The sequence below is a fragment of the Engystomops pustulosus genome, chromosome 2, assembly GCF_040894005.1.
Source record: "Engystomops pustulosus chromosome 2, aEngPut4.maternal, whole genome shotgun sequence".
Classification (NCBI taxonomy): domain Eukaryota; kingdom Metazoa; phylum Chordata; class Amphibia; order Anura; family Leptodactylidae; genus Engystomops; species Engystomops pustulosus.
In genome coordinates, this window is record NC_092412.1 from 155,841,462 (window position 1) to 155,864,436 (window position 22,975).

The 22,975-nt window shown below is 41.6% G+C and overlaps 1 protein-coding gene across 1 annotated transcript; it reads right to left on the reverse strand.

Moving 5' to 3' along the window:
* Nucleotides 1-10,276: 10,276 nt before the first annotated feature.
* SH3BGRL3 (SH3 domain binding glutamate rich protein like 3) lies at nucleotides 10,277-21,847 on the reverse strand. Its single transcript, XM_072137065.1, has 3 exons — nucleotides 21,688-21,847; nucleotides 19,999-20,166; nucleotides 10,277-10,747 (listed from the first exon to the last, which is right to left on the reverse strand). Exons 1-3 carry the CDS (start codon nucleotides 21,730-21,732, stop codon nucleotides 10,679-10,681), a joined length of 282 nt encoding a protein of 93 aa, XP_071993166.1. The 5' UTR covers nucleotides 21,733-21,847; the 3' UTR covers nucleotides 10,277-10,678.
* Nucleotides 21,848-22,975: the final 1,128 nt, after the last annotated feature.

The window sequence follows — 22,975 nt, forward strand, 5'->3', positions numbered from 1 at the left end:
GATAATACAAAATGGAAGCTACCTACACAAAATGGCGGGTAATATCTACTGTAATATTGTATTCTCTAACATTTTCCCCTTTTGAGTCACCCAAGTCACGTAAATGAGTGGTCTCCTCAAACCCCGGGTACGTTCATGGGCTACATCCTTCCTACTGGACTTGGTCTTAATTCTTCACCAGATTCCCAGGGGACTGATCTACTCACACTTGGCTCGCAACTGCATGTTCACATCACAGTGTAGGACGTTGTGAGGTACATTTTTTCTGTAATAGGCACCAGAAGAGCGTTATCCCCGCCTTCAAATACTATGGCTTTAACTGCAATTTGTCCGATAATGGATTTTATAAGAGCGATTAGAGCAAAAAATATAATAACTATGTTGGCCTGAGTCAGGAAACTTTTCCAGTTAGTGCACCAGTCCGAAAGAAGGAAGGAAAGAAGGAAGTGTCCATCCCAGCATTTTCCTTCAGCTCATAAGATGCGGTAATCTATTCCAGAGCCAGAGTGATGGATCCATCAGCGAGGAGTTGTTGGGTATGGAGGTACAACAGGAAGCAGGAAGCACCAAACCATCTTGCAAACGCTACATTTTTCTGTTAGGATCATATCTATACAGAAGAGTTGAGACAAAAAGACAACAAAATAGGATAGGAAAAGAGAGGGCTAAATGGGTGTGCATGTAACCAAGTAGTATGCGGAATCCTCATCAGTGACCAAAATATTTAAGAATCAACAAATTTTATTGGCGATGAATAAAATCCAATGGTAACGCATTTCGGGATTGACCCTTCAGCAGACCAAAACTATAAATAAAATAGAATAATATAATGATAAAAATATCTGATAACCATACATAAAGAGGGGAAAACATCACTCAGTACAAAGTATCGTGCAAGCATAACTTGTCAAAATATCAAAATTAACATATCATATACAGACAAGCTTCTCTAAAATACTGGAAAATACTCAGGTACTAGAGTGCAGAGTAGTAGGACAAAAAGAATAAATGAATAAGTGCAGATGTATGCTACAATAACTGGATAAACATATTGATAAATACATGCATGAATAAATAAATGGATGAATAAATAAACATATATATAGTTCATAAATTTATAGTTAATAAATAAGTATACAAATGAACTATACCCTGTTGTAAGAAAACTGAATGAGAGACTGGATGAATATATGGATGGAATGAAAGAAAAGAGCCACTGAAGGATGGTGATCTTAAAATTAACAATGCATAAAGATGACTAGAAATAGGTAATGGATGACTCATTAGGCTCATTACGCATAGGCTCTAACCTGCCCACTTCCCTACACGCTCATACCAGCAGCTGACTCGAGCTGCCGCTCAGCGCTTCCATGTAAGTCTTCTTCTTCCTTATCTCTCCCTCCTTCCGCTCAGCGCTTCCATGTAATTCTTCTTCTTCCTCATCTCTCCCTCCTTCCCTTTGTCCAGTATTTTAGAGAAGCTTGTCTGTATTTGATAAGTAAATTTTGATATTTTGACAAGTTATGCCTGCACGATACTTTGTACTGAGTGATGTTTTCCCCTCTTTATGTATGGTTATTGGATATTTTTATCATTATATTAATATTCTATTTTATTTGTAATTTTGGTCTGACGAAGGGTTAATCCTGAAACGCATTACCATTGGATTTTATTTATCGCCAATAAAATTTGGTGATTCTTAAACATTTTGGTCACTGATGAGGATTCCACATACTACTTGGTTACAAGCGCACCATTTAGCCCTCTCTTTTCCTATCCTATTTTGTATTTTGCCTTTGGTTACCGGTTATTTGGAGAGCTACGGAGCTGCTGCAGTAACCATTAAGAATCATACCCATCGGTCTAAAGGGAATTGTCCCCGGAGTGGATTATTATTAATATCACATCAAACAAGTGGCCACCAGGTGAGCACCCTCTATACTCACCACATTCAGTACCCACTTACGTTATCACGCGATAACAAAGGATGGTGGCACCGACTGTAATAATATTTATGAAATGGGTCAGGTGAGTAGCAGAAATGCTCACCTAATAATCAGTTGTAGAATTGCGACAAACAATGGGGTGATGTTCCCTCGAAGGTCTAATGTATGTAGTTGGTAGGAACAGCAGTTCCCAAGCACTCCAAGAGCGGTATCCAATGGAACCGTAAGAAACTTGTAGAGTAGAAGACAAAATGGTGCTTAACGGGTGCGCTGGTGACCAACTTGTTAGACAGATATTTATTTATTTATAAACAAAAACATCCAATTGGTAACGCTTTTCGGGTAAAGTACCCTTTGTCAGATCAAACTAAAGAAATGATAATCATAATAAAAAACATAATTAGGTAAAATTCAAATTACAATTATAAGTAAAGAAGATTACAATCATATTGATAATACCGTTGGGCAGTGATGGCGAACCTTTTAGAGACGAGTGCCCAAACTGAAATCCAAACCCACTTATTTATCACAAAGTGCCAACACAGCGATGTTGTACCACAGCTTTCACCGTTACTGAGGAAACCAATATTGTTGACAGAGGGAAAATTTGGATTGCGATTGGAGCTTCCTTTGACAACCAAGTGCAGGAGCTTCGATGATAATCTGACCCTGTCTATACCTTCTCTCCCTGCAGTCTCACATAGACCCAGATGCTTCACTTTAAAATAACGCTCAGCGTGTCATATCCTGGGCTACCTGAGCCTGCAGGAGCAGGGTGAGCTGGTGCCGGAGCATATTTTTGTTAGTGTTTTAAACCACTGTATCGCGGTTTAAAACACTTTTTAAACTTTATAGCCGAAGCTGCTTCGGCACAGGGAGCGCGTACCTCCCTGCGCTGAAGCAGCTTCGGCTATAAAGTTTAAAAAAATAAGCTCCGGCACCAGCTCACCCTGAGCTGGTGCTCGGTATTTCCTTCTTATACCTGCCACTTCAAGTGGTAGGTTACCTTTAATCTCCTATCCGGTGAATTCTGTCCTGGGCCAACTGAGTGCCCACTGAGAGGGCTCAGAGTACCACCTCTGGCACCCGTGCCATAGGTTCGCCACCACTGACGTAGGGGATATATATAAAAATAGGGAAAAAGGGGGGATACTAGCAATTGCATGACCAGTGTAGTGTGTTAAGATGTGCTTAGACTAGATTTGAAATTAAGAATAATAAAATTATGTATATAGATCACATGTAAATAAATAGATAAATAATCATGTGCCCTATGAGATGGCAGTATAAATAAATATATATCACACACAAAGGAATACATAGTGGATGATGAATTATAAATAAAAAAATATAAATAAAATATTGGAAGTACAAATAAGCCCTGCATAGATGGACAAATAAATATATAAATAAATAATTAATTAAAATCTGCTGGGTGGCTAGTAATAAATAAATAAATAAATAAATAATTCATGTGTTTCCTGTTTCGGGACATAGTGGGAATATAAGAGGGACTTAGCGCACCCATTAAGCACCATTTTTTCTTCTACTCTACAGGATCATATCTACGGCCATCTGGCTCTGGAAGGTCATAATGGAAGCAGTTGAGAGCTGCTCAGTGATACCCTTGAGGGCATTCTAAGGCCCGTTCCACACTTGCGAGTGTGATGCAATGAACTCGCATCACACTCGCAACGCATGCTGCCGGGAACGCACGGCCCGAACGCTGCACACCGGGAGTGAACTGACATGCTGAGTTCACTCCCGTGGTGCAGCGTTCGGGCCCTGCGTTCCCAAAGTGTAGTTAACAAATCTATGTTGGATATAGTAGATATAATGGATCCAATCTACGTTCCTCTTGATGGAGACCTGGGGAATTATGGACATACCGTATATACTCGAGTAGATAGCTACATTGGGATGTGCTTGGATATCTTCTGTGGTTAACAAAAGGATATGTAAGCACACTCGGATGAGGGTTGCTGTACTCTTTTGCCCTGAAAGCGTGGAGCCAAGTTGGTTTCCCCTCCAGCTTCACTGTTGTTTTGTAGCCTCGGTCATGGGGAAAGCCTCCGACCAACCTGCAATGAGATCAATGCACACAAGCAATACTTTTTCTGGGGGGTTTTTACCACCTTACCAGGGTTGTGGCTTCAACTAAACAGGCTTCAACTAGTCTAGTGACAGCGGTAGTAATGCCCGCTGCAAACCATTGCACCAAACATTATGGTTGCCAACATCTTAAATGAGTGAGTGGTACCATGGGCTATCAGACACACGTTTGGGTATAGAGCTCTGGGAAGACATACCTTCTCTCCCATGGCCCTGGTCCCATTGGCTTGCAGCTCGGTTCCGGCTTTGTTCCAGACCTCCTTCTCTTCTGATTAGACTTGGACCACCAGGGATAGGAATACCTGGGGGTCAAACCTTTCAGGCTCAATACTTACCGCTGAAACAGCTGGGCACTTTGGGGACATCCTTCGGGCTGCCTACTTTGCTGCTCTGCATCATTTACCTTTGCTTTTGTGGTTGCCAATTTTGTGTGTGCTTTTACTTTTATTATCCCCACCTCTTGTGGCAGTAAAAGTGAGTTCATTAGTTTCCTGCTAATGTGGATATGCTTAATGGGGGTCCCTGCAGAGGTGAGGAAGTCTATAGCCTGCCATGTGGGACCATAGTTGTGTGCTACCCACCTGCCCCCCAAGGAATACCTGGAATTGGTGTAGATGTTAGCCAGTTTACCTTCTGTTCACTCAGCCTCCTGTGCTGATAGGGAAGAGGGAGTGCTTCTGCTTTTGCTACGTTATGTGTGCCATTGACCACTGCATATCCAGTGTAGAACCATCCATCTTCTTCCACAGACCTGGAACCATCTACAAAAAACTCACGGATCTAGCCTAGCAGAGTAGTGAGCAGTGGGCCAGGTATACCACCATGTTGTTGAACCAGGACCCCGGAGGCTGGGCTGAGTACTCAATACAGTACAGTGCAGATAGGATGGCAAGTTTGAGGCTGAGGCAGTCTGCACCAAGCGTACTGAAAGTGGAGGTTTGTGAAAGCAAACAGATACTGGCAGTCTGGATGTATTGGCACTGAGAAGAAAGCATTTGCCAAATCAATAACAGTAAAACAGGTGGCATTCTCTGGGACCGCTGCTAGCAGGGTATGTGGGTTTGGTACAATGGGAGTCAAAGCATCAGTACACATTTATAGTCATGGACCATTCTGTAGGTGTCAGGCTCACCTTTTTTGTCTTCTTTTTACCTGGAAAAGGGTAATGTTAGCTACAGAGGTGGCTTTCTTAATCATCCCTGCTGCTAGCAATGCCTGAATCTGCTGGTTACCAGCGGTCTGTTGGGCGGGAGTGAGGGGGGTACTTCTTGATACAGGGTGGCTTTTTCCAAGGAGACAGATTAATCATCAGTGGGTTAACCGGAAGGATTCCCACATCAGTTTTAGATTTTTCCCAAAAAGTTTCTGGAACCTCATTTTCTACCTTGTCATTGAGTTCAGCTTGGAGGACAGGGGAGACATCTGCACCTTTTTAGAGTGACAATAGGTGGCATGAGCAGGGCACACTACATTCTTATATCACAGGCAGAATCCTCTTTCCTGATGTCTCAATAAGGAGCAAAATAGCCCCCAACTTCCACTATACTTCAAGGCTGCGCTGTCTGCTCTTTGGGTTGGAATTCTGCCATGCCTTATGTCTTATCTTCATACCAAAATGCAGCTTTGTGACTCCTCACTTATGGTTTTGAACTATAGGTCCCAAATTAATACAAAGTAACACAGGAATGCTGCAATACCTTTTTACAAAATCAAAATCACTTCTCCCGAAGCCAATAACATCAGCATCAAATAAATTTTAACTGAACCACAAGCAAAACAAATAACAAAACTGTCCACTCCACAAATTTTCTCATTAAAAATCTGGAATCAGTGAAAATATTCACTTTTTGCCAGCTTTTATTACAGACATCTTTTGAGATCCCTCAAGGTGTTCACAACAAAAAAAAAGTATTGGTTTCTTTCTATGCACCAACAGTTATCAGCCTTCATGTTCAATTACCTGTGCACTTTTCCATAATCTCTATGTAACTCTCAACCCCAACAGCATCACTCAAATTTTCTACTGTTAAATTTTACAATAAAAACTGTTCTAAAAGTTTATTATCCTTAACTATCCTCTATGGTTGCCAACAATAAGGCAATTAGCTTCAATGTGGTGCTAAAATGGCTTGGGCATAGGCAACCTGTTTTATGTTGGTCTCCGTTAAACTGGTGTAGGGTGTGCCATCTGCTTTAATCACCAGGTACAGGGGCGTAACTTGGGTAGGGATAGTTTAGGGGCACCACAAATATTAAAAAAAAAGTCTCTCCTGAATCCACAAATCCACCCCTCTTGTGAAATGGGATAAGGGGGTGGAGCTTAAGAGGGAGCTGCTCTGGCTGCCATCTTTTCTCCTTTGTTCTCTCTCTTCAGTGGCACTCTGAAGGATCCTCCTCATGGATCCCATCATTTACAATCTTATCTTTGTAATGTTCCTTCTAACCCAGTCTGTAAGCCACATCTAGGACATTTCAATCCTTCTGGACTTCTGTCATTCTGTTCGTAGTCAGTGGTCTTTGTATTAATATTCCATGCTGTGTACTGGGAAGTGGGAGAAAAATTCCAAATGAGTGAAATTGCTGAAAAAATGCATTTGCGACATTTTCTTGTGGGCTTGGATTTTATGGCGTTCACTGTGCGCCACTATGACATGTCTCCTTCATTCTTTGGGTCGGTACGACTACAGGGATACCAAACTTATGTTTTCATATATTTACAAAAATTAAAACCTCCTGTACAAAAAAAATCTTAATTGTGCCATCTTCTGGAGTTAATAACTTTTTCATTGTTCAGTGTACGGTGCTGTGTGAGATGTCATTATTTTGTGAGATTTTTTATATGTTGCAAATATTTGTCAAACTTACCTTCATTACAAATTCTCCATCGCTGTCCTGATTCTCCCATGCTGTCTGGCAGTCCCGGCTCCATCTTCTTTCTTTGTCTTCCTTTCCATCCTCACTGTCTCACTTACTGGAGGAACATATAAAACTATGCTAGCTGCAGTGAGAATCACAATTACATGGAAAAATCTGATAACTTAATGAATAGAGCAAAAACAGCAATAGAGATATTAATGATAATGTAGGATCAGTTCATTTCTAATGTTCATGCCCGTGGGTACATGGTGTTTAATAGCATAATCCAGTATGCCTCTCAAAACGAGTATCCTAATGTCTCCTCCCCTCTTGGGTATATGAACTTTCTCAATAATGAAAGCAGTCAAACTGCTGACTTGTTTGTTATGACAGTTGTGGAAATGAGCAGAAGCTCCGCTAATATTCCTAACGGGTTTTAAACTTCCGTATTGTGCAACCCACATACATCATATTACATAGGGTGCATTGAATCACATAAACAACGTTAGAACTATTGCAGATGTGTCTTGTAAATAACCCGGGACCCTTTACCACAAGAGGAAGTAGACTATCGAGCCACCCCAGATAACGGGTCTCATTGGGGGTGGAAAAATGCCCTTGTGTGTTTTGGGTAAATCGTGTATAACGGGAATGACAGGTTTGTGTACAAGTAAGTAATCTTTTTGTCTGGATGTAATCAAACCGAGAGAAAATCCCTCCTTGATGCTGTGGAATATTTTTTGTTTGAATATTGTGGTGTGGTTTTGTGTTAGTTCCATATAAACTGTGCCATCTGAAAGCATAGATAAAATCTGAAAACAAACATCTATATTATATTTTTGTTTTTTTATATATTCTGTGTTTGTATACAATGAATTTATGTGTACAACTCTCCGCTACATTAATGAGACACAGTTACATTACACCAGCACTTATTATTCTACTTACCTTGCGGTGATTATTGCACCCATGTTGTCATTCCCCTTGTTTCTATGTTTTATCACAGGATGCGATCACCATGGAGACGTTGTAACAAGCTGATGGACCCAGTCATACGCCCCTTTGATGGGCGAGACTTGGCCATAAAGTGGTGTTCACAGTTGTTATAAATTACATGGTTTTATCATATTCTGTTATCCATCTCTAAGGACGCACCCAGCCTCTGAAACGTGTTGGATTATTGCTATGTCTTTGTCCAAAATTTTAACATGAAGCAAATAAAGAAAAGGTTTTTTCATAAACGCATGACTTGGTGGATTTGAGCTGGAACAATTTGGTTGTGTGCTCGTTACGCTCAAGTGGAGTGAGGATCCGTGCTCTCCCCTTCTTCTCTGGCGTTATCACATGGTGGAAGCTGAAAATTACTCTTGACAGAAAAATGTTAGAATTGTACAATTGCCTTCAATCCGCTGGGTATACCATATTAAAAATGATGTCCAGGATTGGAGGGGTTACACAATTCAGTGGGGTGCCTGGAGGGCCACAGCCTTAAAATTCACACGGGCGATATGACTCTTCCCTGTTAGTATATTCTCATAATTATGGATTATGAACATGTTATTTGAATAGATGAGGATTTTCCTTTGAGTTTCCTTCCAAAACGTAGGACTAAAACCCCTTGGCATACAGATGAGCCTTCCTTTCATCCTAGTATTTCTTTACTATTATCGCAATTACCAAATCTGCATTTATTTAAAAAAACGTAAAAGATATTTCACACACACACGCAATACAATGATCATAAGTTCTTCTCTTCATTTAAAGAATTAGAAATAAGGCTAGTCTTGTACCCTACCCACCGGCCCCTATTTAGATCAATATACAGGTGCATACACTGATATACTACAGTCATAAATGTAGCAGGAATGTCTGCTTAAAAGTGGACCTTGGAATCTAATAATACACTATGCATATGTATTATTGACCATAAAAGGCTATGATAGCTATCAGTCACCATTACTCTTCCAATCCCAGCCCTTCAGAGTACAGAGAGCAGGTGACTTCAGGGATTAATCAGGACTGGAAGGGTAATGGGGGAGTGAATAAATTATAAACTGAGGGGACATAAGCCGGAGTACCTCAGACTAATTAGCATAATTTTTATAGCTGTGTTTTGCTGAAATTGAGGCATACAGGCTCATAATAAGCAAAGTTCGGAGAAGAGGGATTCCTCCGGAGCTTGTAAGTAGGACTAGTCTACCATTAGTGAAACTGATGGTAGATGTCATTTCATGCAAAATTGTTCCAAACACACACCATCCACATAATCTTTTTAAAAAATACAATAATAGTTACCGTATTTTTCGGCCTATAAGGCGCACCGGACTATAAGGCGCACCTCTAATAAATGCCTGCTAAGACATCTAGGTTCATATATAAGGCGCACTGGAGTATAAGGCGCAGGATCAAATGCAGTACCTAAAAATGACCAGCAGGTGGCAGACCTGTGCACAGTACAAGCCAGCTACACTTCCCGGGAAACTTGTCTTCAGCGTGTCAGAGAGCTCCGATCTCAGAGGTATGGGCTGCTGGGGGTTAATACAGGGTGATGCAGCAGAGGTTAAGTGGTCTCCCTCTGCCCCTTCTCCTTCCCTCCTCAGCCAGGGTGTTATTCCTGTGGGGTTCCCTGTGGCTCCTTCTCTTTCCCCTGTTACAGGGCTGGCAGGTATGGGGGATTTCTTACTGATGATGATTGCCACGTGGTCGGCACTATGGCGGCTCCAGTCTCTCCGTGCTAGGGGAGGGCAGGATGGGCACAATGTTAGTTGTGGTGCCAGGGCACTTCAGGAGCTAGGGACCCTGTGTACAGTGTGGGAAGGTGCAGGATGGAGCTATTAAACACTGGTAAATGTACAGTACATCTTGTCTGTAGTACATTTCTGTATAAGTTCACATATAAGGCGCACTGGCCTATAAGGCGCACCTATGATTTCTGAGAAAATTAATGGATTTTTGGTGCGCCTTATAGGCCGAAAAATACGGTACTCTTTAATAATAATAACAATAATAGCACATATCCACATGCTGTTATTGTTGACTTGTCTAGAAATTGCCAATTTTCAATATCTCAGGATCTAGTTTTTCATGATAAAATAAAATCAGATTATTCCACAAACTGGGAAAAACCAAACTGGCAACTGTTACAGTTGCTTCTTAGTATGAAAATCTTAGTTCGGATTCCTACAGAATGTGAAAAGCCTTTTCTAGTAAGAAAGGTGCCCTTCATATCACTTGGGCAAACAAGCTATAAAAAGTGTAAATGCCCAGGTCCAAAGTTTTCCTGGCTGTTTACATTCCATCTAAAAGATAGCTGCGCAAAATAAAAACCAATAACATGAAATAAATACATAGCGTGAGAACAGTTATTGTGAAACACATTTATTGATCAGCTGGAAGACACTTCCTCTTTGGCAGAAAACATACAATAAATTCACAGTCATGATAGGAATGGGGATGAAAGATCACAAAGCTGCCAGAAGGGTAAGGGCTTCTGTAACACTAGCAGGCCAAAAACAGCCACTACACATTCAGTTTACCAGATTACTAAGGAATGAACAGTAGGAAATTCCTCTGGAATGTAGCTTTATTTTGTATAACGGGAATGACCAAAAGTTAAAACACAAAAAAAAGAGTACAAAAATAATATATAGCAACACTACTTTCCATGTCAATAACTGACTAAATGGTGGCGCAGGAAATAATAGAAGCTAGTTTAAAGATGGGCAGAATAGATGGAGAGTGGTTTCTGTGACTACAGCATGAAATTACTTTTGCCCCTCTAGGAACTTGTCTGCTTCACCATCTTCCACAGCGTCCATAAGCTCCTGATAGCCCTATAGGGGAAAAAGTGAAAAATATTAGGAAAGAGCAATGCTTTTAACCATTATGGTCAGACAGAATATACTGAAGCTGGAGCATCACGAATCTTGAAATTCATTTCTGAATTGTTAGGATTATCCAGAGCACTCAACACAATACAATACATACGTAGATTTCCCTTAAAAGCAAAAGGGTTGAAACAAAATGACAGATCTCCAATTCTCCACATCAGGTTACACAACACAACTCAAAAGGAAGGCACAAAAATAGAAAAATATATAGCTACTTTATGAAATCTTTCTTAATCAAAAAGCTAAAAGGTATAATACCGTATTTTCCTGGTGATAAGGCGCACCGGATTATAAGGCGCATTCTCAATAAAGGCCAGGTACCATGAATAATTTCATATATAAGGCGCACCGGACTATAAGGCGCAGGGTTAGGAGGAGGTCCGGGGGCGTAGTCTGAAAGCCAAGCGGAGAGGTCACAACCAGCGACTCTCCACAGACCCGGCAAGGTTGAGGTAAGCGGTCACACAGGGAGATGGGGAAGGGGGTCCGTTCAGGTGGAGGAGGGCAGCGGACCCTACTTACATAGGTCCCCGCTACCGGAGAAAGCAGATCTCCAGCGGGTTGGTTCGCGCTATGGCGCCTGTTGTTCGTGCCGCGTGGTCTGCAGTTCCCGCTGGAGAACTGCTGTCTCCGGTAGCGGGGACCTATGTAAGTAGGGTCCGCTGCCCTCCTCCAGTCATAAGGCGCACCGGACTATAAGGCGCACTTTGGATTTCTAAGGAAATCTTAGGTTTTTATGTGCGCCTTACAGTCCGGAAAATACGGTAATCAAATCAATAGCAAAAAGGAAAATAGATCCAGCACTCAGAAATTCAAAATCGTCTCCAAATTTATTCCATAAAAAAACCTCTCATGGACAAAATGTAACGCAACAAACTGATCAACGCGTGTGTTTTTTAAAATAAATTTGGAGAACATTTTGAATTTCTGAGTGTTGGATCTATTTTCCTTTTTGCCTTATACTTGTGCACCTTGGAGTCTGGGGAGAGTTTTGTGCACCAGACTATATCAGTATATGAGACAGGTGAGCTGGACAACTTTTTTTCTCTTGGACATTTTCACATAAATCAATGGTGTGTGGTTCTATACATCACATTTGTATGTATGAATGACTTAGCACATGTTTTCATTAGACTTGTCTAGAGCTCATTGAATGGTATCCCTACTAACAAGTGTTTGGGGTTGTTTTAGATAAGAGTGCACCAACCTCATATGAAAGGCATGCACTTAAGTAATATTCTTGATCTGTATTTAACAGGCAGTTCAGTGTGCAATACAAAATTTCATGCTGGGCATAGAGAGACTATAAATACTTAAAGAACAACTGTAAAGTATAAAAACTTTTGCCTAACTCTGCACTAAGCAAAAAATAAGTAATTTGCCAATTTAATATAATTAGCAGGTGTTCAGCAGCTAGCAGAGGTTTTACCTTGCCCCCTACCTCAGGCTAATCTCCATTTGCCATGCTTCCTGGTAACCATGGGAAACTGTATAGAACAGCTACAGAAGACAGGAGGTTTGTTGTGAGTGTCAGTAGTAGAGAAGTGCAAAAAATAGGACCTGACTGATGTCACAAGCATGTGACTCATCACAGGTTTAAGATCTGCCAATTACAAACCTGCTGACCTGTTCTGGCCTCAGTGCCCTAAGCTGATGCCACAACCAGGGAGTTCCTATCCATTTCAGGAATAGCTGAAACTGATTTAATAAGAAATGTTAAATATACCATACATATTTTAGGCTAGGAAAAAGCTGTTATCAAATGATCTCTCCAGCTGTGCCCAAACTATTTTTTGTCAGTAACTTTACAGTTAGTTACCTAAGTCCACACTACTGGTATCTAGATGAAGCCATATATCTGGTTACAATAATGTTAAGCCACTTGGTTGGCCTCTAATACAGTATTTCTCTTCCTTCGTTTCTCTTCGGCATTAATGCACAGCTCTATTGTTGGCAGATGTGATGTGATGAGGCAATATTGTCATGCATTAATGCAGAAGAGAAATGAAGAAGATGAGTATTGGATTTTTTTTCTTTACAAAGTTCAGCCGAGGCCCTGGATCGGGTGCCCCATGTTCCGAAGGTTGGGGGAACACTGTTGTAACATACTGAAGCAGAGCATGATCCCCTACCTTTATTATTTGCTTTTCTCTTGTGTGTAGTTTCTAAATTTTATTTAACCCCTTAAGGACGGAGGGTTTTTCGGCTCATTTCTCGGTCTCCAACTTCAAAAATCCATAACTTTTTCATTTTTACGTGTACAGACCTGTGTGAGGGCTTATTTTGTGCGTAACAAATTTTACTTTCCCGTAATGTTATTTATTTTAACATGCCGTGTACTGCGAAGCTGAAAAAAAATTCCAAATGTGGGCTCAGTTTTTACGACTTTCACTCTTCGCTCCAAATAACACGCCTACTTTATTCTTTGGTTCGGTGTGATCGCGGTGATACCAAATTTATATAGGTTTTATTGTGTTTTAATACATTTTCAAAAATTAAACGAACGTGTACAAAAAAGAAAAATTCTTTTGCCATCTTCTGACGCTAATAACTTTTTCATACTTGGTGCACGGAAATGTGTGAGGGGTCATTTTTTGCAAAATGAGGCGACGTTTTCATTGCTACCATTTTGAGATCTGTGCGACATTTTGATAATTTTTTATTTCATTTTTTATGTTATGTAAAAAGATGTAAAAGTCGCATTTCGGACATTTGGGCGCCATTTCCCGCCTCTGAGGTCACCGCCGCCCGTAACCGTTTTTATATTTTGATAGATCGGGCATTTTGGGACGCGGCGATACCTAATATGTTTGTGATTTTTACTGTTTATTATGTTTTATATCCGTTCTAGGGAAAGGGGGGTGATTTGAATTTTTAATATCTTATTAATTTTTTAAACTTTTTTTTTTTTCACTATTTTTTAGACCATCTAGGGTACATTAACCCTAGATGGTCAGATCGCTGCTACCATATACTGCAATACTTCTGTATTGCAATATATGGCATTTTTGCGGCTCATTGTAACGAATCTACAGATGCCAGATAGTCTCGGGTCAAACGAAGACCCGAGGCTACCATGGCAACCGATCGCCGCCCCCCGATGACGTTCGGGGGCGCGGCGATCGCCCGTGCACCGCCGTCTTTTAAATGCCGCCGGCGACTTTGCCGGCGGCAACGGAGGGGTTAATAGCCGCGATCGGTGGAAGCACCGACCGCGGTTATTAGCGGTGGGGGTTTTCTGCAATATGCAAAAACCCCCACCTTTGTATGAAGAGGACTCAGCCCGTGAGCCCTCTTCATACACTGCTTATACCTCTGCGCTGTAGAGCTATGGCGCAGAGCGTTAAGGGGTTAAAGGACACCTGTCATCAGGTCTCTGCCACTAGTCCTGTCACCTCTACCTGTTGGAGCAGCTCACAAGGATCCCATCCCAGCCTTTATCTAGGCAATTCATACATTGATCATTGTAAAATCATCTATTCTTTATTATGTAAATGAGTCTGGTCACATGGTCAGAGGCAGTGATGTCACCCCTGCTGACATGCTCTCCCTCCTAATACACATGTGTGAGACACAGAGTACCTGTACCTGACAGGTTCTTCTATAACATGGCTGCCTGGAGCTGTTGTATCTCTCCTAACAAACACAGGCTGCAGGGGGCTGGGCCTCCAGCACCAGGAAGCACATTGAGGAGCCATTACACAGACTGTCAGTCATGTGTATAGGAGTATCTCATACGCACAGGCTGCAGGGGCCGCCAGCACCAGGAAGCACATGGAGGAACCATTATACCTCACATCATCATCATACATGGAGGAGCCATTACACCATTATACAGGCTGTCAGTCAAGCACTGGGGGTGTGGCTGTACCTCCCACTCATGAATAAGCTGGACAGCTGAATATGACAATTATTCATTGGACATTTCATAGGTCATTTGCATACAGCTTTAGGACCTCATTGCTTAAGTTTACAGGCATGTAGAGGGACAGTGACCGGATGGGAACAGTGCTTTCTAATAGCAGTTTATAAAAATATATTTGGTTTCGTGGGGTTAATTTGCCTGATGGGTTCACTTTGAAAAAATATATACAGGTACCATATATTATATTAGTTTTTTTCTGTTTTCTGAAGGCAACATGCCCTCCTTCAGGGCATGTTGCTTCCTGTCTCAGACTGCAAACAGCAATTATGAGGGCACGATGCCCAACAAGATGTTATACCGCAGAACAGATATTCTTTTTGGCATACACTGTACAAATGTCAAAGCATAAATACTTGTGTGTTCTTGAAACTGGTTTTAACCTGCCTTTATGAGGCCTCGGCTGCACCTACATTTTCTGTAATGCCACTGATTGATTTGAACTATTCAGCTCCAGCCCATAACAGTAAAATGAGCTGCATTACACCTACATAAAAATCGATCAGTTTTGTTACAAAAAGTTACAGTGTAGCCCAGGGTTATAGCTCAGATATAACACAAAGTATTCAGATTGGTATTTTGCATCACAAAATAGAAATGGATCCTAAATACAGAAGGTGTTTGATGCTTCCCATGAAGCTTTTTCTCTCTAGGATCCACTCCTGGTTTTGGCTTATACTAAGAGCTCATTCACACTGCCGTTCATTGGGACGTACATTCTCGCTGCATATACGTCCCCATAGACGGCAATGACGGTGGTACGGTGCCACACGTGTGGCACCATTCCGCGGCGTACACCGCAAAAAGATAGAGCATGCTCTATCTTTTTGCGAGTGTGCAGCCGTGCACCGCTGTTTCCTATAGAGGGAGAAGGGGTCACCTCCTCCTCCACTCCTCCACATGGCAGAGTGTATGTACCCTTAGGCTGCGGTCACATGTGGTGTTTTGAACCCATTTTTGGCTCGTTTTTTTAAGCAGTCAGTCAAAAAAAGCATGCGTTTTTGATCGGTTTTAATTAAAATTATTGGGCAAACCGCTTAAAAACGGATGCGGTTTTTAACGGACTGCTTAAAAACATGTGAGCGCAGCCTAATACAAAGTACTGATCTGAAGACTGGTGTGTGTCTGGGTGCTGTCACATATTAGCATTTTGATTCAGTTTTGAAACACATGCTATCGGCAATCTAAATGCAAGACACCAAGTTCTGATTGTCAATGGCATGCATTTTCATTCAAACGCATATTGGCCGTGGCCCACCCTTGTGCGTTTTGATTCTGTTTCACAACGCAATCAAAATCCCATTCCCTATGCTGCTACTGTATTATGTGTGGATTTCCACAAAGAAGGTCAGGGCGTAATAAATATGGTTGCAAATAGCCTAAATCTACCTTATTACTGTAAACAATCTGTCAGCAAATCCATATCAAACACAGTATTTCACAACCATGTAATTACAATGTGAGAAAACAATGCATCAGGGTAACCGCCCACCTATAGAGCAGTCAGGCCGGATGCGGCATGAGCTCATACAGTGCTGGGCTGTATCTCTAAGCTACAGCAGATCAGAGCATGACATGCGAGAGATATTTCAATATGTTTCTTTATACATATACGGACTCTTAAGGGTGTGTTTACATTTGGCCTTCTGACGCTTGCGTCAGAACAACACACCTGAACACACGCCAAAGGTGCATTCACACGTTCAGTTTTTCAGATGCAATTCCTTATGTCCAAACCAGGAGTGGAGTGAAAAAAAAAAAAAGAGGAGGAGTAGCACCACTCAGTTCTCATGTCCTAAGCCATTATAATCCACACCTGCTTTTGCCTTTGAAAACTGCATCTGAAAAACTGAATGTGTGAACACAACCTCCGAGTTATGGGATTTCGTTGTTAAGGCACAAGTTATGAGATTGCAAGTGGTGAAAAGTAGTTATTAGGAAATTGCTACTTTTCATCCCCACTGCTATAGAATTCTGCTACCCTACAATGTACCTGTTACTATAAGTCTTCTGCCAAAGGAACTGGTAAAGGCCAATTCTTTAAGGGTGATGCCACACATGGCGTTTTGAAACCGTTTTTGGTCCGTTTTTAAGCAGTCTATTAAAAATGCATGCTTTAAAAAACGCATGCGTTTTTGAACTGTTTTAATTAGGATAATTGCTCAAACCTGTCAACGGATGCCTTTAAAAAAAATGCACTTTTGAAAGACGCATGCGTTTTTTAGCGGACTGCTTAAAAACGGACCAAAAACGGGTTTAAAACGCCATGTGTGGCATCACCCTTACAGGGGATTGAATGCTGTGTTATAGTGTCTGTTTACATCAAGCAGGTGGAAAATTTGCCCAGTCAAAAGGGGGCAGCAGATAAAATCCCAGCTAAAGAAATAAAGTAGTTTAACCCCTTAGCGCTCTGCGCCGTAGCTGTACTGCGCTGAGTCCCGCGAATAGCGCTCAGCGCAGTACAGCTACTGCGCAGAGACGATGCCGGTTCAGCGCTGTATAGCAGCCGAACCGGCATCGTTAGCCGCGGGATTTCAACGGTAATCTACCGTTGACATCCCCGGCTAACACCCGCGGTCGGAGTGGGCTCCGATCGCGGGTGTTTAACCTGTTAAATGCCGCGGTCAACGCGACCGCGGCATTTAACATGCCTTCTGGGGGTCTTTACATCACAATCGGCCCCCCCGCACCGTTTTCGGGGGGGCCGATTGCTGTTTTGGCACCTCTGGGGTCCGATCGGGACCCCAGAGAAGCCTGGAGGGTTTACCTTTAAGATGGCGTCTGTGACGTCATCTTAAAGGCAAAGTGTCAGCCTATGCATCTGCATAGGCTGGCACTGATAATACCCTGCAATACATTAGTATTGCAGAGTATTATCAAGAACAAGCAATCAGATGATTGCTTGTTCATATCCCATGGTGGATCATGTAAAAAAATGTAAAAAAAAATGTTTTTCAATAAAAAATTACTTTATAAATCACTAAAAATGCCCATAAGCCCCAAAACATATAAAGAGACATATAACACTCAAAAAAGTCTAAATCATAACACAAACCCCACATATATAGTATCACCGCGTCCGTAACAATCCGTAGAATAAAACTAAATAACTATTGAACCCATATGATGAACGCCGTAAAAAAAAAACGTTAAAAACCCGCCAAAAATTATGATTTTTACCTATTATATCCCACTAAAAATGCAATAAAAAGTGATCAACAAAACATACGTACTCCAGAATGATATTGTTGCAAAGAACAACATGTCCCGCAAAAAACAAGCCATCAACCAGCTCTGTAGCCAAAAACGTAACAATGTTATGCCACTTGGAAGCCGGCGATGCAAAAATGATAGATTTTTCCCCACATTAGGGTTTTATTTGGCAAATTTAGTAAAACATAAGAAAAAATATTCATGTCTGGTATCCCCGTAATCGTATCAACCCATAGAATAAAGATAACAGGATTATTAGGCTATACGGTGAACACAAAAAAAAAGAAAAGTAAAAAATCCAGTACAGAATTGATGCTTTTCTACTCATGACCTCAAAAAAAAGTTCCAAAATTGTCAACAATAGGTGATACCAACCCCAAAATGGTAACACTGGAAAAAGCATCTCGTCCCGCAAAAAAAATGCTGTCACATGGCCCAAATAACGGAAAAGCGAAAATGTTATAGCCTTCAAAAGGGGGCAACCAGAAAACTAAAATCCTGGCAGCTGCAGGGTGCTCCTTCCCTTCTGCGCCTTGCTGTGCCCCCATAACACAAGTAATGTCCACATGTGGGGGGTCGCTGCACTCAGGAGAAATTGTAGAACAAATTTTATGGTGAGTTTTCTCTTTTTATCTTTTGGAAATGTGTAAATTTTAGGGCTAGATGAACGTATAACCGACAAAATTTGACCATTCTAAATTTCACCGCCATTTTGATTCAATTACTATGAAGATCTCAAGGGGTTAACAATCTTTGTAAATGCTGTTTCTGATAGTTTGAGGGGTGCAGATTTGAAAATGGGTTGGTTATATAGGCGGTTTTGTTGCTAAATATGTAAAATTTGATTTCAAACAGTATTTATCCCCAAAATAGTCAATTTCGAAAATACGGAAAATCGCTATTCGATTTGTAGGCCGCGTGACGTCAAAATAAATTATCCAAACATTTCAAAAATTATGAAAATGTAAAGTAGACAAATGGGAAATGTTATTCTGCAAGTTATTTAGGTGTTAAATATATCTGCCTGAAAACGCGGTGGTTTTGAATTTCGAAAATGGCAAATTTTTCTAAAAATTCATCATTTTTTTCTTTTTTTTGTAAATAAACGCAAAACGTATCAGCCAAAATTTACCACTAAAATGAAGTACAACATGTGGGGAAAAAACAATATCAGAATCGCTTTGATAAGTAACAGTGTTCAAAAGTTATAACCATATAAAGAGACGCAGGTCAAATTTCAAAAAAAAGTTGCGAGCCTTAACCTGCAAACAGGCTGCGTCCTTAAGGGGTTAAAGGAAACCTACCATTTCAGATCGTCGGTGTAAGCTGTAAACACCGAGCACCAGCTCAGGGTGAGCTGGTGCCGGTGCTTAGTTTCGTTAGTGTTATAAACCGCGGTATCACGGTTTTAACACTTTTTAAACTTTGTAGCAGTAGCCGCTTCGGCGCTGCGTGCGACCGTGCGCGCGCAAAGCCTGCGGCATTTCCTATGTAGGCGCGCACACGATCGTGCGCACGCAGCGCCGAAGCAGTTTCTGCTATAAAGTTTAAAAAGTGTTAAAACCGCGATACCGCGGTTTATAACACTAACGAAACTAAGCACCGGCACCAGCTCACCCTGAGCTGGTGCTCGGTGTTTACAGCTTACACCGACGATCTGAAATGGTAGGTTTCCTTTAATGCCTGCTATTCTAGTCTGGCCTCTGTTACAGGCGAATAACAACTCTATTGTTTCCACCGCAGAAGCTTCCAACCTGGCACTCTTCTTCTATACACAATGGACAAAAAGAGAACTCATAGCAAAGCATTTAATGTGTTTTTTGATAACATTCCTGAAAGCTGATCAATCACGTCATTTGGCGAGGTGAATTCCTCCATCTGTCCATAGCCATCTATTACAGCCGATTGACTTGCAAGGAAGTCTTCCTGCACTTGAACGTATGCTACCATTGTTAGCCTGAGCTGCAGTTCAAGTGTAAAAGGCCCAAGTCACAGTCCTTGTTTGTGAATAATCCCTTTAAGCACTACTGTTATAGAGAGAAAAAAAAGTATCCCTTACCCCCAGGTATTTATTTCCAAGGAAAAGCTGGGGTGGCACTGCAGATGGATTGCCAGACTTCTCCCTCATTTCTTCCAGAAAGCACTTGTCTACGGAAATATCCACTGTCTTGTATGTGACTCCCCGTGTATCCAAAATCCGCATCATTTCATTCTGCTGTGCTTTTGTCTGAGAAGTGAGAGGACAGAACTCATAACTACTACTACTTCTAACAACAACAATTATGCTGTGAAAAACTAAACTATGCCAAAGGACAATGTGTAGGAGGACAACGAAGAAAAACCATAGCACACACACAAGTGAGATACAAAGGGGAAGAGGCTGAAGCAGGAAATGAAGGAACTAAAAAACAGGAAACAAGAAGCTCTCAGAATACAGAAAAACTAACAAGAACAGCAGATGCCAAGCTAAGGCCTAGTTCACACTGCTGCAGGTGTGCCTTCACCAGCATCATAGCAGCATGTTTCCTACAGTCTTCAACTCCCTACGACATCTGTATTTGTAAATAGGAGTCGCTCCAAAGCTTGCAAAGCTAAACAGGACTGATTTTTCAATACCAAAATTTGCCGCACAATTTTTTACCCTATGGGTGCGGTCATACGTACCACTTTGATTCCGTTAAGAAGTGCAATGAAAGCGCACAAGGGTGTGGCGCGACCCCATCGCATATGCTCTTCTATGGAAAGGCAAGCGATCATTTACCAGGCCCAGTGACTTGTATTGTTTAAATGCTGGTGCACGATTGCATGCGATCGGCCCTTGGCACACTTTCATTGCGCTTCTAAACGGAATCAAAGTGGTACCTGTGACAACACCCTAGGTTTTCAGCCAACATTTCTACAAAGAGTTTATAAAACCTACAAATTAACAAATCTTCACCTAAGCATTCCTCTGCCGTTCTTATGCCATCACTTTCAGGGTTAGCATGGGGGCACAACATGCGTCTCTCACAGTGGTAACTTATCAACACATCATCACTTTATGTGGGTGCACAGAGATTGGCAGTGAACCCTGGAACAGCTGGCACAGAAGCAAAGCATAAACCATAAAACAATAGTCATTTTAGAAGGACCTGATAAGTCAACTGATCAATAAGCATATTTTAAATAGATGTGTACTTCAAAGATCATCTATTCTTCCTCATGAAATGTATGAAGACGGCCAAGACAGTATCTAACAGTGCACCCTCAAAAGGTAACGCCCACTTGGCAAGCTATTCATAAAATTATAAGAAATAAAGGAAGAATAACAGTTATAAAATAATTTCATGGCGAGTACAAGTATTTATCAAAATAAACGTATCAGAAGGGAAATAGGTGCAAATATATCCTATGTTATGCCAATGGGATCTGCTATCACACTTATTGCTTACTCAAAACCAAAAGGCCACCCATTTGTGCCCCAGGGCGTGCTAATAGAGAGAGCATTACAAGATAATGTATGGCACCCTACATTACAATGTACAAGGATACACTATGCCCTATACATAACACTGTAACAGAGTGACTGGCAGGCAGGACTCGCGGTAATTGGTAACGATTAGTAAGTAATCTGCTGCGCATCCCCTAGACGTGGCTCTAGTGTAATGACCCAGGCTGTCATATGGAGACATGTCTGGAACCGCCGCCCAGCTAGTCTGTATCATACACCGGAGCCATTGCCGCACACCCTCCGGGTAGCCCTCCCCACCTCTCGGAAGCTGGTCACCGATGTGATATACAAGTCCAGCGGCATCCTTATCGTTCAGATCCCGTTCTGCAATGGGGACTTCCGACCTCTCCCACCACGTGTCTACACGTAGACCAATCACGGACCACACACTGACATGTGACGACCAGCTGTGAACTACAAGTCCCAGTATGCATTGCGGCCCCTTTCCTGGAACAGTCTCGTTGTTCTGGGGAATAAACCTTCATTATGAGGAAGCAGCTATCTGATCTGTAATCAGATGCCTTTCCCTCTACCTGCTCCATAAACTACATTGTCTACTCATTCATACAACGTAATAAGAAACAGTAACTAAGGTAATAGCAAGCGCTGCAGCTTCTCAGTGCAAAATAAATGGTTGTACTTTACTGCTGATGGCAAGCTGCATTCACACAAACGTATGGGGGGCGTATATATACGGACGCATGTACGTCCCCCATTGTTGTCTATAGTGCCAGGGCTCGGTATAGTGAGCACAATGAGCCTCCCCTATCTTTTGGCTGTAAGCACGGCGTGCGACACTACTATCTATGGAGAAGGGAGGGGCGATCAGCATTCGCTTCATGTTCTCTCCAGTGCGCCCCACGTGTGCCCACCCGGCCATAGCCGAAGGCCTCATGCACATGACTGTATGCATTCTGTGGTCCTGTATGTTACCCACGAGCTGTATCCGCAAAAAATATGATGGGCTGCAACTCCTGGGCAACCGAGCACAAACACAACACCGTATGCAGCCCATTGATTTTTAGCATTCCCATACAATATATAATTTTATGGAGAGACCATAACACAAAAATAGTTAAAAATAGTACATGTTCTATTTTTTTACAATAAAAAGTATATAGATTGGCTACTGCATCAGACCCAGACTGGTTTAGCCAATATCTCAAAGTTGAATATATTAAATATGTGACAGATGGGAGTAATGAAGATCACGATGTTTCTTTAAAGTGTAACTGTCATTCTGAGCAAAAAAATAATAAATTACATAATTCTGCTCCAGGTGTCCCTGGGAATCATTCCTCAAAGTATTTTGCCTCTTGGTCCTCATTTAGTACCTCTTTTGGCCCAGAGCAACCATGGTTTCCAGCTCTCAAAAAAACTACAATCAGCAAGAAGGAAGAGTGGGACCTGCCTCCGGTCACCTCATCACAAGCACCTGCCGCTGACCAATGACACCATAGCTATCTATGTATATCCTATTGATCTATTTATCCCATATCTATCTATCTATATCATATCTATATAGTTATCCCATATCTATCTGTCT

Bases quoted from the DNA above. Each gene is read 5' to 3' on its own strand.
- SH3BGRL3 (XM_072137065.1), bottom strand. From the start codon at position 21,732: ATGCCGCTGGACTTGTATATCACATCGGTGACCAGCTTCCGAGAG. The intron at 20,167-21,687 runs GTGGGGAGGGCT...CTCACTTCTCAG, and splicing joins CGGTGACCAGCTTCCGAGAG to ACAAAAGCACAGCAGAATGA. The intron at 10,748-19,998 runs GTAAGGGATACT...TTTCCCCTATAG, and splicing joins TTGGAAATAAATACCTGGGG to GGCTATCAGGAGCTTATGGA.